We start from the raw sequence: 14,502 nt of genomic DNA, 5'->3' as shown, positions 1-14,502 counted from the left end.
TTAATAATTAAAGAACACAAATGTCCATCTCGCTTATGAAAGTGTTGCCTCTGTGCTTTCAAAAAGGCAGATGCTTAGTTATTCCCATTTACAGTGATTAACAGAGGGTTGGAAAAGTCCCAAAGCAAATGTGACCAGCCAGGAATGATGCAACAAGAATGTTTCTTGTGGTGAACTTGCATTTGGATAAGAAATCAGGCTGTTCTTCAGAATGTTTAGATCAGGTCTGGGGAAACGTGAGGCCCTGATATTGCTGGACTCCCATTCTTGTCAGCTCCAGCCAGCATGGCCAATTGAGATGTGATGGGAGCTGTAGGCAACAACATCTGGGGGGACCATGTTGACCACTCCTGGTGTAAGGAAACGTCTTCTTCATTTTGCCACAGGAAACATGGCAGAACTAAAGAACAGCTTCAGGGAGTGAAGACAAACTCAAAGCGTTCAAGTGCAGAGGAGTTATGCAGAAACCAACAGTCCAATATTGCAACATTCAATAAAAAATCACCACAATTATTATCGGTGTGGCGATGAAGAGGTGGACCTTATCTATGGTGGCACCAGTGTTATAGAATGCACCCTGTTGAATTATATCCTACTTGGTATTCCACCAACTTTTGAAGTTGCACTTGTTTACATATGTATTCCCTTGATCTTTTGAGCTGTGTGTCCTGTTTTAATTACTATTGTTTTAATTGAATTGTTTTATTGCATACATTAATTGTGTATTTAAATTATGGTTTATATTTTAATAGAATTTGATTTTATACTTGTAAACTGCTTAGATGCTTATTTTGACATTAAATGGTATTATTAATTTTATTATTATCCCTCAGTTTTAGCTTCTCTCAGTTTTCCAAGTTATTCAGTTCTCCACATTTCTGCAGTAATTTGCATTTCTTTAAAAAATCTCATGAAAATTATTCAGCATTTCTGTGAGCTTCTTCTAGTAAAGACATGTTTGTATTTTGTACACATTTCACAAGCAATACAGTGCATTTCTGTAAATGCTGGTAGGTCAGAGAACTCCATCATGAAATTCAGATAAGTGCAAATTTCAAAGGACAGTTGTGCTTCCATTCTCACATTGTTTCAGAAAGTGCAAAAGTGTCTTTAAATGCAAACCGAATTGAATTTCTCCTCCAGTCCATAGTCTCTAGGCTGCATTATTTAAAGGAAGAAAGGCCATTCCCAAACATTGTATCGTCAGCTGGATTTGATGCAGTGGTTCAGTTCATCAAAACAGTCGTAAATTAGTCCTAGCTAAGTTTGGACATGTTGTATGTTTATTAGTGAGGAAATTGCAAGCACAAATCAAGTTGTACTCATGTAAGATTCAGTCATGCAAGGTATTGCACGCTCTAGCCTCATCTAGCAGAGCACTCAAGCATGTCAGCTTTTAAGGCACAGCTCTCCAGTTTTTAGCAGAAGCACATGCCTTAGGCTTGTGTATCATCCACACACATATGGCTAATGTTGGAAGAAGCTATAGGGATGAGATTCATCAGTAATAAGCATATCCTGGACCCAGGCATCAGAGCATTATAGGTTTGAGCCCTGAGCTGTGCATCAACATGCAAGTCAAAACACCTGAAAACTCAGAAGAGTAGATATGCCAAAGAGTACTTTGTTTTGTTACAGGAACAAAGGAAACTGCCTTCTATCCTGTCAGACTATTTGCCCATTTAGCTATAGGAACATAGGAAGCTATCCACCGTCTCCATGCCATGCATCATTTTATACCCTTCTATCATGTCACCTCTTAAAGTACCTTTCCTGCAAACTAAAAAGCTCCAAATGCTGCAGCCTTTCCTCATCAGAAAGCTGCTTAATCATGCTTGTTAATTCTAATGTGTCTACTCTGAGTAATCTGTATACCAACCAGAGGCTTAAGCCACAATTTCAGAGTTCAAACATCTAGCAATATGCAGAAGCAATGTGTTAAGGAAGGCATAAGCAAACTCGGTCCTCCAGATGTTTTGGGACTACAACTCCCATCAACCCTAGCTAACAGGACCAGTGGTCAGGGATGATGGGAGTTGTATTCCCAAAACATCCGGAGGGCCGACTTTGCCTATGCCTGTGTTAAGGCATGCAAGAGGCTGAAATACCAATGCACAACAATTCTTTTCCATCCAATAAACCATGGTTTGTCAGACTGATATTGATATGTCTGAATCCAGCCAATGACTTGCCATTAGCCCACTGTGCAATACATTTGTTCTTACAACACTAGGTAGCTCGACCGTGCAATTTGTATTCATAGTCACGGCGCTAGCAAAGGCAGCTTCGTGTCCAATTCCCTAGAGGAAGAGACCTTCAGCCACTGGCAGCTCAAATCAGTCTCCAGTTACACGAGGACACGGGCCGTAGCTTTCTGTCACATTGCCACATGCTCAGGAACAAGAGATGCTCTGTCTTTATTCCTTGTTGACACAGAAGTGGTTTGTAACTGCATTCCTGCCGGAGGAGCACAGATTGCCAGCAAGTAGCTTTTCCAGACAAGTAACTTCTCTGAAAATGACCGTATGAAGTTATAGCTAATTCATTTTCCCCACTCCAATCTGATGACTATAACTCATTATAGCATTTTATTGATCAGCTCAGCTGTGTACGTCCTTATAGGGAGCAAGCTCAATAACACTCAATATTACATTTTTATTACACCCAAGCTGCTTGGCTCGCCTGCACATTTTTTCTTCTTTGGTTTCTCTGAGATTCTGCCAGTGCAGAAAACAAAACAAAAGCAAATGCCCCCATTCTCAAATTGAAACATACAACACATCACTGTACTAAAGACAAACTTTTGCAGTCTAGTGTTCACTCAATCAGCTGCCTGCAGTCTGAGAACACAAGACAAGGAGGAGAGTCCTACCTGACCAGGCCAAAGACCCATCAAGTTCAGCATCCTGTTCACAAAGTGGTCCACTAGATGTCCATGGGAAGCTTGCAAGCATAACCTGAGCACTACTACCTCTTAAAACTTGTGATTCCCAGCAATTGGCATTCAGAGTTATACAGCTTCCATAATTTATCTACTGTGTGAAGAAGTACTTTCTTTTGCCTGTCCAGAATCTTTCAACAATCAGCTACATTGAAGCAGCCCAGAAATGCAAATAAAAGCAAATTAAAGCTGGACTGAATTTGCTATGAAAATAATTTTGGTTGAAAATTTGAGAGTGCTTTTTCAGGACTTGACTGAACTGTTGGAGAATTTCAGTCTTCCTGATCAAAAAATAATTAGTGGAATGCCCCACTCCACCCCAGTTTCTGCATTTGAGAATAATATATAGTATAGAACTTTAAAGATGTCCTGTAATAAAATTGTTCTATCTACCTGCCTACAATTTAGCAGGCTCAGTTGAATGTGGAGGGACTGCTGTGCCTGCAAATTTCATTCACTTCTGTAAAAGCAAAAAATTTAAAAAATATAGCCATTTGTAGTTCCCCCATTATAGTGAATGGGGAGGCAGAGTTTCATTTTTAATAAATGTAATTTGGTCCCAAATAACAAGTCAAATTGTAAAGAAATGTTGTGGCTCTGAAACAGATTGAGCTGCTTCCCAAAGCTACATTCACAGGTACAGTACAAGTAAACACTTGTGGCCTGGGCACACCATTGATAGTTATTTACTTGTAAAGCAAATTAATAATGATAGATGAATCCCCATTCCTTCCTGATGTCTTTTTATGACAAGTGAATGGAAATAAAGACATGAATGGTAGAAGCAAATGTCATTTCATTTTGTTTTCCCATTATTTCCTCATAGGAGAGATTTCCTGAAACTGCCAAAAGGCGCAGCATTAGGTTTATTAGGAATGAAGGTTGATACATTCCTAGAAAATTCTACAGGAGGGGGGATCTTCGAGTGTTCTGAATGTGGTGAGGCATGAACATTCTCCAATATGAAGCATGAAGCAATGGTTGAGGTCACAACTGGAGTATTAAGTCCATTACTGGGCATTGTGTTAAAAGGGCACTGACATACTAGATCAGTTCCATAGTGGGGCAACCAGAATGGTGAGGGGTCTGATACCAAGTCCTTTGAGGAATGATTTGAAGAAATAGATTTGTTTAGACAAGAAAACAATGAGGACAATAGCAGAACATCTGATTTGTGTGCAGAAAGCCTCAGGTTCAATCCCCAGCATCTCCAAATATGTCTATGGAAGACCGCTGCTAGCAACCTTAGTAAGCTACTGCTACTGTAGACCACACCGGGCTTAATAAACCATGAGTCTCACTCAACATAAGGCAGGTTTAACTGTTCAAACACTATCCTAGGCAGGTAGGAAGGACCATAGTTCTATAGTTATAGCTTCTGTTTTGCATGCAGAAGCTCTCATGTTCAATCCTCAACATGTCTAGGTAGGGCTGAGAGAGACCCTACCTGAAACTTTGGAGAGCTGCTTCCATTCAGCGCTAGAAGGACAAATGGTCTAACTCAGTATAAGGCAGCTTCCTTTATTCCTATGTTATCCTCAAAATGTAAAGTTTCTGCTCAGGTGGGTAGCCTGCCAAGATGGGTTGCTCAGAAGAATGTGGTGGTGGCCTGTGGCTCAGCAGCACAGCATGTGCTTTGCATGCAGGAGGTTCCAGGTGGGGTTGGGAGAGAGACTCCCTGTCTAATACCCCAGAGCTGCTGCCAGTCAGTGTAGACAATACTGAGCTAGATGGCCCAATGATTTCCCTTGGTACAAGGCAGTTCCTCTGTTCTTAAGATTAAGCGGGGACATGGTAGCTGTTTCTCACACGAACTACATTTCAGAAGATGGGGCAGATTTGTCCCCCGTTTCTCCTCCTATCCAGGGAGTGGAAATAGTATAGAAGTAGATTACAGCTAAGCAGTAGTTGGAATTTTGAACTGTAAGAACTGTTTGACAGTAGCTTCGATTTGTCAAGAGAGGAGATGGGGTTGCCTTTCCTGGAGGTATTTAAACAGAGGCTGACCAGCCATCTGACAGACATAATGCTGTTTCATGTGGCAATGTAGCTCCATTGTTGAACATAGGGTTTCGTTATATGACCTCCAATATCCCTTCCAACTCTCCAGTTACAAGGTTTTTGTCCTGAGTACACTCAGTCTGAGGAGGACAAATGGCTGGTAGTTTAATTCTTTATTGACAGAGCACACACTTACAGTAGCTCCTAAGGTGCACTGAACACACACAAACACACGTTTCTGTTGACTAAGTAACTGGCTCCTGACGCATCCTACACCTCTCCAATCTCTTTCCTTTCCACCAGCCCTGGCTCCTTCCTTGCTGGTGGCACAAATCCCCATAAATTGTTAACCCTCTTCCTCTTGATCAGCCTTGGCCATCCTGCCTCTATTACACATTCCTTGTATCCCCAGCAGTCCCTGGAGGTTACATGAAACTTAGAGGATACCCTCACCTCCACCCCACCCCACCCTTTTCATTTGCTTATATAATATGAATTATTTGCATTTGGCAAGTCTGGTTCCTTCAGGAGCAGCGCAACACTCCTTTGGGGAATGCTGCAAGCTACATGCCATCTGGGTGGTAAATTCCAAAGTTGTAGAGATTGGCCAGGTCTCCATTGTAATCAGTGCCAAAGCAAAACAAATTAAACATTTATGAAACAGTAACAAAAGAAAACAATTTCCACAATATCAAGTGGAAAATGAAGCAAACGGGCCTGCTAGAAAGGAAAGCAAGTAAAAAAGCTAACACTTCACAAGTGCATATCCCTATCCCAGTACCTGCATAACTTCATGTAAGTTCAGCAAACCTGTGTTATCATGCATCCTGGGACTGTTTCATCCCCCACGTGGGTTTTCTTTTTCCCCTGCAGAAGATATTCAATACCACTTTGGTATCTGACCAAAGCACTTTTTTCAGGCTTCTTCCAGCCAGAAGACAAACCCTTGCTGCCATCAACTGATTCAGTGGAGCTGTCTTCCACAGTACCCAATCTTCCCACACTCACAGGAGCCAAACATTGCAAAATCAGGTGATGCCTATTTTAAAAGCCAGCCGGTGAGCTTTCCTGGGGAGGTGGGGATTACTAAACTAAAGCTCAATCAACACATAGAAGACTTCAGTTGGATTCAGGTGTTTACAGAGACAAGGTTTGGTATAGCTACCCTGGGATCTCCCCAAGGAGCTACAGGGGATCTGGATTCCCAATTGACTTGGCCTCTTGATGACATCTGGCTAGGCTTCTTCTGAGCCATGGCCTCTCAAAGACCAGGACACTGATAGTATCACACTTTCCCCTCTAACTGCTTTCATTTAAAGCAAAGCACTTCATCCTGGGTTCTCATACTGTCCATGTTCTCATGAAGACTTCACATCCTGCATGCAGATTAATCTGAGGCATCTGGTTGGCCTCTATGGGAAACAGGATACCAGACAAGAGAGTCTCTTGACCTGACTGAGCAGGGGTCATGGTCTTTTTTATGTACAAAGACAGTTTAAACCAGTGTTTCCCAAACCTGGACTACAATTCCCATCATGCCTGACCACTGGTCCTGCTAGCTAGGGATGATGGGAGTTGTCGTCCGAAAACAGCTGGAGACCAAAGTTAGGTAAACCTAGTTTAAGCCAATTGCCCAGTGGGACCCACATCAAGAGGAATGTTGGTGAGTATCAGTATCTGGGGTAGAGCAACAAGGGGGAAGACCTCTTGTCTTCAGCTCTTCTTGGAAAACAATACTTTATGATCTAGCAGGGGGCTTCATATGTTCTTAAAGTCCACCAGCTCTCACAGCAATGTAACATGCATCAGGGTTAAAATCCTACTGAATACAGAAATAACCAAGTCTAAAACTCTTCCCTATTACATTCAGCTATTTAAGTATGGGCAATGTTGCAATGTCACCCTAGCCCGCATCTGATTCAGTTGATCCAACAATAAGTATTGTGATTCAAGGGCTGAGTTTGCCACTTGAAATGTTAGGGGTATTCCAAGCAACCTTTTCCTGAATTTGACAAAAAGGGAGGGAGGGTTGTGGTGGATGAATATAGAGCTGCTGATAAACATCTCATAAGTGTTTTGCCCTTGAAATGTAATGCAACTGTGAAAAAGGTCAAATGAGGCACCTTCCCATATTTACTGCCGGATGTGCATATATATATAAAACAATTCCTTCTTACAAATTTGTTAAGTGCTCTAGTGCACACAAGAACTCTGCCCCCACATCTTGAAAACACAAACCATTGCAACCACATATAGGAATTTTAGAGGTAAGTGTGCTAGTGTGGCTTTAGATATGGCAAATGGAACCCATCTCAATTAGTGGAAATTACTTTCTGTACCAAATTAGATGTTCCAATGAAAAAATCTATCCATTCCACAAACAAACACCAGGCTTCTCTCTCCAAAATAAGGCAAGAGTCAATTTATCGCATTCCATTTATTTATTATTCTGTAGACTCACTTTTGCCAATGTTTTACCTTCTCCTTTATTCCAGTTTGATGAAAGAATTTCTAAAATCAATTTTGGTACTGAAACACATGCAGTTAATTGCAGTTTCCCTTCACCTCACCTTTTTATTTATCTTCCACATTACTGATGCCCGTATATAAAACACTGCAAAAAAACCGTTTTGGTGAGCCCATACCTAGGACTAGATCAATATTCTTTTTGTATGGTGCTTTACTGATGTTCACATGAGCTCCTATGACCAGCAAAACAAAATTCAAAAAGAATTTAACACAACCAGCTAGACAACCACATGAATAGGGCTTTTTGTAGTTTTAATCATGATGCACAACTACAAGTGGATGATGGTAAGCCAGCACACAAAAGGAATTCAGCATGCATGTAGTTCCATCAATATTGCTTTTTTTGTAGTGGTGGTTTTTGTTTATTTATTTATTTATTTATTTATTATATTTACATGTTAATACAAGGAATTCCACTGTACTAATTAGACCACTATGGTTTTTGGTGGCTCTCCAGTAACTCACACTGGGATACTTCTTAGTCCTAGATTCCAGAAATTGAGCTTAGGATCTTATGCATGCAAGACATATACCCTACCACTGAACTAGAACCAGAAAAGCAGGGAAAGTAGAAGAAGTTATGAATAAATTGAAGGAAATAAATCTGTAGCAAACTATTCTTGCACATGTTCTCCCCAACATTTTGATATAAGTATAATATAGAGGATTCTAATGCACTGATTTCAGTCTGAAAGTAAGACTGGGTCATTCAGTACTTTAAAATTCAGAGATAAATTGGATTGGAGGAATTTCAGAAGCACCACTAATCCAAATACACTAAAAAAAGAAAGATCTACTCAATCACATTGGTGGTGGCCATGGATAACTCTGCAAACGCAAATGGTAACAATCAATTTAGGTTAAGGCCAGCAGATTTTATCACTCACCTTGCCCACGGGCCTTGGGAATGGAGATCTCTGGTTTTCAGGAATTAAGATTGGAGTTGCCACAATGGACCTTCTTTGCCTTACAATTCCAAGGCTGCCTTCTGCCTTAAAGATTTCCTAAAGAAAGAAGGAAAGAATAATGAGATTAATTAGCCCAAGGCTTCTTAGGACAGCATAGTTTATTATCCATCTTGCACATATTTTTTACTTCTGAATAAAAGCATCCATGAGCCAGAGTCCTACTAATAGACTTTCTCAACCTTCATTAGCTGTAGAAGTATTGTTAGTTCAAGACACAGGATCAGGCTTCTGATTAATGAAGATCATTATTAAGCTTCTTCAAGTGAAATCTTCAGGATCGGCCTATTTATGAGAATGTCAATAATGACAGATAATTCATGCTTCACCCTGCATCCCTATAACCACATTGTGTCAAAAAAGCAGTAGAGATTATATTAGCAGCTCTCCATTTCTGCTGAAGGAAGGTATGGGAAGAGAAATGCCAGCATAAGTGACTGAGACTGTCAGCCTGTTTGATCTGATTGCAGAAATGTGTGGGTCACATTTCTGAAGTAAGAGTACAACTGTGCCTGCAGGAACACAGAATGTTGGTGTTGGCTGCATCCTGGATGGGTGTTCATGTATCAGGATGTCTCAAAAGAGGGTGTCTAATGATGTCCCACACTGTATGTTGGAACTTGCTATTACTTTCTGAAGCAAGGGTTGGATTCAGTGCTAATTCTATGCAGAATAGATGCACTTCTCCAGTCAAAACAAAATTTATGTGCACATAAATGCATATGTTATGAGAAAGTGTGCATATGAATGCATATGTTAGTGAGAATAACATACAAAAATGCATTATATTAGGTGAAACTGCTTGCAATAATGTGTATATTAGTCAAATATGCATGCAGAAATGTTTTTATTAGCAGAAGTTTGCACCAAAACACTGACAAATTTCTATGAGGTTTATTTTTAAATAATAATCACAAAGTGCTCCAGAAACATGAAGAACTAAATTTATGACTAGAAAAAGAGAAACAGAGAGAAACAACATTGACATATTTGACAACTCCTAGTAATAACCAAGGTCCCAACTCCTAGTAATAATCAGCATTAATAGGTCCCAGCATATCTATTTTAGCCTAGATCCTGGCGCTGGGTTTTAGCCCCCAAATCCAACCTTAGCTGCACCACTGGTCAGGAGAACTGCACAGGCACAATCTTCTCTTGCCATCATATATCACCTTCCATTATTTATGAAAGATTCATGCTAATATTGAATTTGCCTCCATCCTCAGACAGTTGCCTTGGTTCTTTAGCCTTTCATTATATGGAATATTGAGGATCTTGAGCACTGCAATGCCTTGCATTTTAATTTCACTCTCTCCAAAGAGGGGTGTGTGTGTGTAGGAGAGAGAGAGAGTCCACACACATGCAAAGACACACAGTTGATGTGTCAAGGAAAACTGAAGTCTGTCGAAAAGGCAACATGTGTGATGCAGCAGAAGTAAGCTTTCAAATCCACTTTGAAAGTGAAGACAGACAGAGGGGCCCAGCTGCCATGTATCTGTGGCAGAGGTTAGAAGACTTACATGAATCAGACTTCTGTATTAAAAACAGTAGGAACAACAACAACATCCACCCTTGTGGATTCCTGGGAGTCAATCCAGGACCACTTGCATGTATGTAATACTAATTACCTAAACAAGATTGCAGCACCAGCATAAGTGATGACAAAAAATTACCAAAAATCCCCCTTTTAACAAAAGAAGTCCTTCTGGATACCAAGGACCTGTGCCCCACACAAATCTTATCAAAAGTCAAGGGGCATAGCTCAGTGGAAGAGTACATACATTCAGTTCCTAGCACTCCAAATTTGGCATGGGAAAAGTCTCAATCAAGAGGGCTGAAAAAGGCCCCTCTAATATCTTGGAGAGATGCAGCTCTGGACTAGACAGATTAATGGTTCAATGTATCTTCATACATTTTGCACATACTATAAACACATATGCTTTGACTATCATGCTAATCACATAGCACTTTTCAAAAGAAACATTTTCGCTCCAACACCATAGTATCAAGGTGTTTGATTTCCTACTGAAAATGAGCAATAACTTGTCTGTCATCATGGCTCATGCTCACAGTGACACAGAAATTGTTTTTGTGGACTCCAACTAAATAGATTTAAGGCCCATCTAAAGTGGAATGCTGCTTGGGCATAATGTTTTTTCCCCTTGCTGTAGAATTCTCCATTCTGTTTGTTTCTTTATTTTTTGCTGGGAAAAGTCCCTTTGGGATCCTACCACTTTCAAAATTTGAATGAATGACCTGGCCACTTCCTGGTAGCAGACACCATTAGTCTTAGCAAGGAAAACTTCATTAGAAGCCGTCATGGGTATGAGTCAGACAGCTGGGCCGTTGCCTATTTGTCACAATAAGAGTTGGAATCATCATTGGCGTGGCAATCGGTAACCTATTATGGCTGACCAGGAAGCTGTGTTCCATGTTGATTAGCTATATATTAGATTTGATTGTGTAGATCTGCAGGAGGAACGTGGCTCCTTCCCCATAAGTTTATGAAATAGCTGCAAGCAAAAAAAACAACAACATTGAAATTGCAAAGTGGAAACTAATATTCATGATGTTAGTTGAAGAGTCTACAGCAGGGCTAGGGAGCTTAATTAATCATTCAAGGCCTCCTCATTTGACCCACAATGCCATTTCAACCAAGCCATGCCCACCTGCTTTACAGCTAACATCATGTGTGGGATGTCAGGGGCTGGCAGAGCCAGGAGCAGGATGAGCCTGGGGGAGCACAGAATGGGGAAAAGATGATCCCAGGGAAGGGCCCAGCAGGTTGTGGTGCCCACTGGCAGGAGAAGGAGAATGGGAGACTAGTGATATAGAGGGAGAGAGGCAAGAAACCCTAGAGGACCATTGCCAGTCAGTGTAGACAATATTTGTCATTTCCCCTGCTTCTGGTCACCACAAGGAAGACTAAGATTTGGATAAATTACTTCTGGAGGACTCTTCAGCACCTGCTTCTTCTCTGTACCAACCTGAAAGCTAGATGGACCAGTGCGTCTCTCTCTCTCTCTCTCTCTCTCTCTCTCTCTCTCTCTCTCTCACACACACACACACACACATTCTATCAGTGCAGTTCCGGAGGAGGATTTTGTATTGGATGACTGGGAAATCATCTTGTCTGTGTCGCAATACCTTCCCTGCCTGCCAGGAGTTCACACGGATCCCGTCGGACATAATTAATATCTGTCAAGTGTGCCAAGTACAAATTATCCCAAGCACCACTTGATTGTTATCATAGACTCTATATTGGCAGTTAATACTTTCAAAAATGTTTGCCAAATCATTAAAAATCTTTGTTCTTATTAACAGCCCTCTCAAAGACTCTGCAGTGCTCCGGGCTTTCATAACTGAGCAAAAAGAACAGCTGTTCAAATAAATCTCAGATCAATGAATAAAGTTTTTTTGTTTTTTTTTTAATAAATAAATCCAGACCTATCTACAGAAATCTTACTCAGGTACAATCACCTCACACTCCCAGCCCTCCCCATACCCACCCCCCCAAGATAAGAAAATAAACTTGATAATTAATTAGATTTGAAAGATTCTGCCCTGTTAGAACTAGTTGAAGGACTCTGGACCATCCTCTAAAACAGGTTTGGGGAAGCTTCAGCCCTCCATATGTTGCTGAATTACAACTCCCAACAGATATAGGAGAAGGCTAGCCATAAAGCAGAGGTGGTTAACCTATCATCCTCCATATGTTAGAATCCAATTCCCAAGGGCCATGGTGTCTGGATCTGATGAGTGTATTCCAGAGCACTACCATTATCCACCCATGTCATAAAAGATGGAAAGACAGCATCCAAACAATCTGTTACTTTGATACTCCAGATACTACAACAAGCAATCTGAAGTTGAGACCCAACAGAGATACACAGAAGTCTTGTGGAGACACACAAACACACACATGCAGATCAGACACACAAGTTAGTAAGATGGTCCGTCTCCATTCACAGGATGCTTAAGAGAGTGAAGTCTCTAATGATTCTTTTTATGGCACAACAATCTTCCACCCTTTACTGAATGTTCTAAGGTTTTCATATCCAATGGTTCTAGTGGTCCAATGGTCACAGAGCAGTAAAACCCAGCTTATTTCTCAGGATTCTGTCATGGAAGCTCACCAACCAAAATGTCAACTGGAATCACTCCAGGTCTTTCCGTACTTTGGTATAAAACGTAGGTCAGGATCTCAGATCTTTCTACCCTTAATCAATGTTTCATGGGGGCATTCCCTAGTCTAGTTAAAAATGATTCATATCTGTAAGGCAAGCTGAATGAGACTTGAGCATTACACAGCACAGTAAATGATTTACATCTTGTCAGTCTCATGCCATTAGTCATAATGCCATAGCCGCATACATCTCAATAGAATGCAGTTTCAGCTCAAATTCATTAGTTTCCAAGCAGCTTCATTGTCTGAAGCTCTGGAGAAAGAAATGTGATCAGTCAATCAGTTTCACGCCTCCTATTGCTCTCATATTCTTTCCTTAAACTGTAGATATAGGTTATTTCCCTGAAAAAATATACCGCAGCAATTAATTTCCTCACTGGGAATGTTAGCACTGGCTTTCAGATAAATTCTCTTTGCTTCTTGATTCCATATGTCCCAGTGAAGTATCTCCAAGAACCAGAAGTTTAGAGATTATTTAGAAACATTTATTGGAAATTCTAATAGATTAGACAGTAGGGAGATGGCCACAGGGTATGGTTTGAAAGTGCATGAGGCTGCTCCTTTGATGATGCTAAGCAGGTCTGGGTTTGTGTTTGGTCTGGGACAGTGCTTGAATGGGTGGCCACCTGGGAAGCACATGTGTGATGCCTTTGACTCCATGAATGCTGAAAGGTGGGTTATATAAAATAAATAAATAAATGAAATGAAATGCAGGGTAGTGGTGAGGAGCTCAGGCCAGCAGGACAACTGTAGCCCTCCAGGTCCCTTGGGACTCTTCTCAGGCCACCCCCCACCTCCTTCGCAGTGTTTTAAAAAATGCAACCTGTTACTGCATTACTAGGGACGTGGGTGGTGCTGTGGGTTAAACCACAGAGCCTAGGACTTGCCGATCAGAAGGTCGGCGGTTTGAATCCCCGTGACGGGGTGAGCTCCCATTGCTTGGTCCCTGCTCCTGCCAACCTAGCAGTTCGAAAGCAGGTCAAAGTGTAAGTAGATAAATAGGTATCACTCTGCCAGGAAGGTAAACAGCATTTCCATGCGCTGCTCTGGTTCGCCAGAAGCGGCTTAGTCATGCTGGCCACATGACCCGGAAGCTGTACGCCGGCTCCCTCAGCCAATAAATCGAGATGAGCGCCGCAACCCCAGAGTCGGCCATGACTGGACCTAATGGTCAGGGGTCCCTTTACCTTTACCCTACTGCATTACTATGAAGTCCTCTAGACCCCATTCAGTATAATGGGGGAATCTAATAATTGTTATTGACACCCCCCCTTTAGGCCAACTTTGGGAGACTGTTAACTGACTTCATGGTAAGCTTTATGCTAATGAATTTCCTTTGAATATATTTTAACTGAACTCTTCTTCTTCTTCTTCTTCTTCCTCTTCTTCTTCTTCTTCTTCTTCTTCTTGCAATTAATTTCCCAACCTCCACCTTAAAGTCCCAGGTTGGGGTAGAATAATTAAAACACAACATTCATATTCAAATGCAATATTATACAATATTTAAAAACTTTAAAACAAAATTACAAAGTAAGGTGTGCCCTATTGTATGTGTGTGTTTTTGCAAACTACTTTGAGCACACCTGTATATGTGGAGAATGTCATATATAAATAAACTAACTGTGCCTTCCACCCACCCACTATATATATATATATATATGTTAAAAAAGTAAATATAAATGTGTGTGCATTGTCCAATATGGATCTCATTCCATTATGAGAATGAAGCACAAAAGCAATTTCTTGTTTCCCTTAAGCAATAGTGCAGCATGTAAAAATTACTTTTAGATATTTTATTGGCTCTGCCATACAGGGCCCTGGTACTCTAGGTCTGTGCTGAAATAAAAATGATCCATCTGGGTCTATTGATGCACTGCTGG

At 41.0% G+C, this 14,502-nt stretch overlaps 1 protein-coding gene across 2 annotated transcripts in view; it reads right to left on the bottom strand.

Moving 5' to 3' along the window:
- The window catches only part of CDH13 (cadherin 13), a 680,788-nt gene that overhangs the window by 347,834 nt on the left and 318,452 nt on the right, over positions 1–14,502 (bottom strand). For both annotated transcript variants that reach the window (XM_081016580.1, XM_081016581.1), the window contains exon 4: positions 8,359–8,475. In XM_081016580.1, coding sequence (XP_080872706.1) covers positions 8,359–8,475 — 117 coding nt within the window. The remainder of the gene's footprint in view (positions 1–8,358; positions 8,476–14,502) is intronic.

Source organism: Podarcis pityusensis (genome assembly GCF_964106645.2).
Source record: "Podarcis pityusensis genome assembly, chromosome: 8".
NCBI lineage: Eukaryota > Metazoa > Chordata > Lepidosauria > Squamata > Lacertidae > Podarcis > Podarcis pityusensis.
This window is presented reverse-complemented; position numbering and strand designations above follow the sequence as displayed.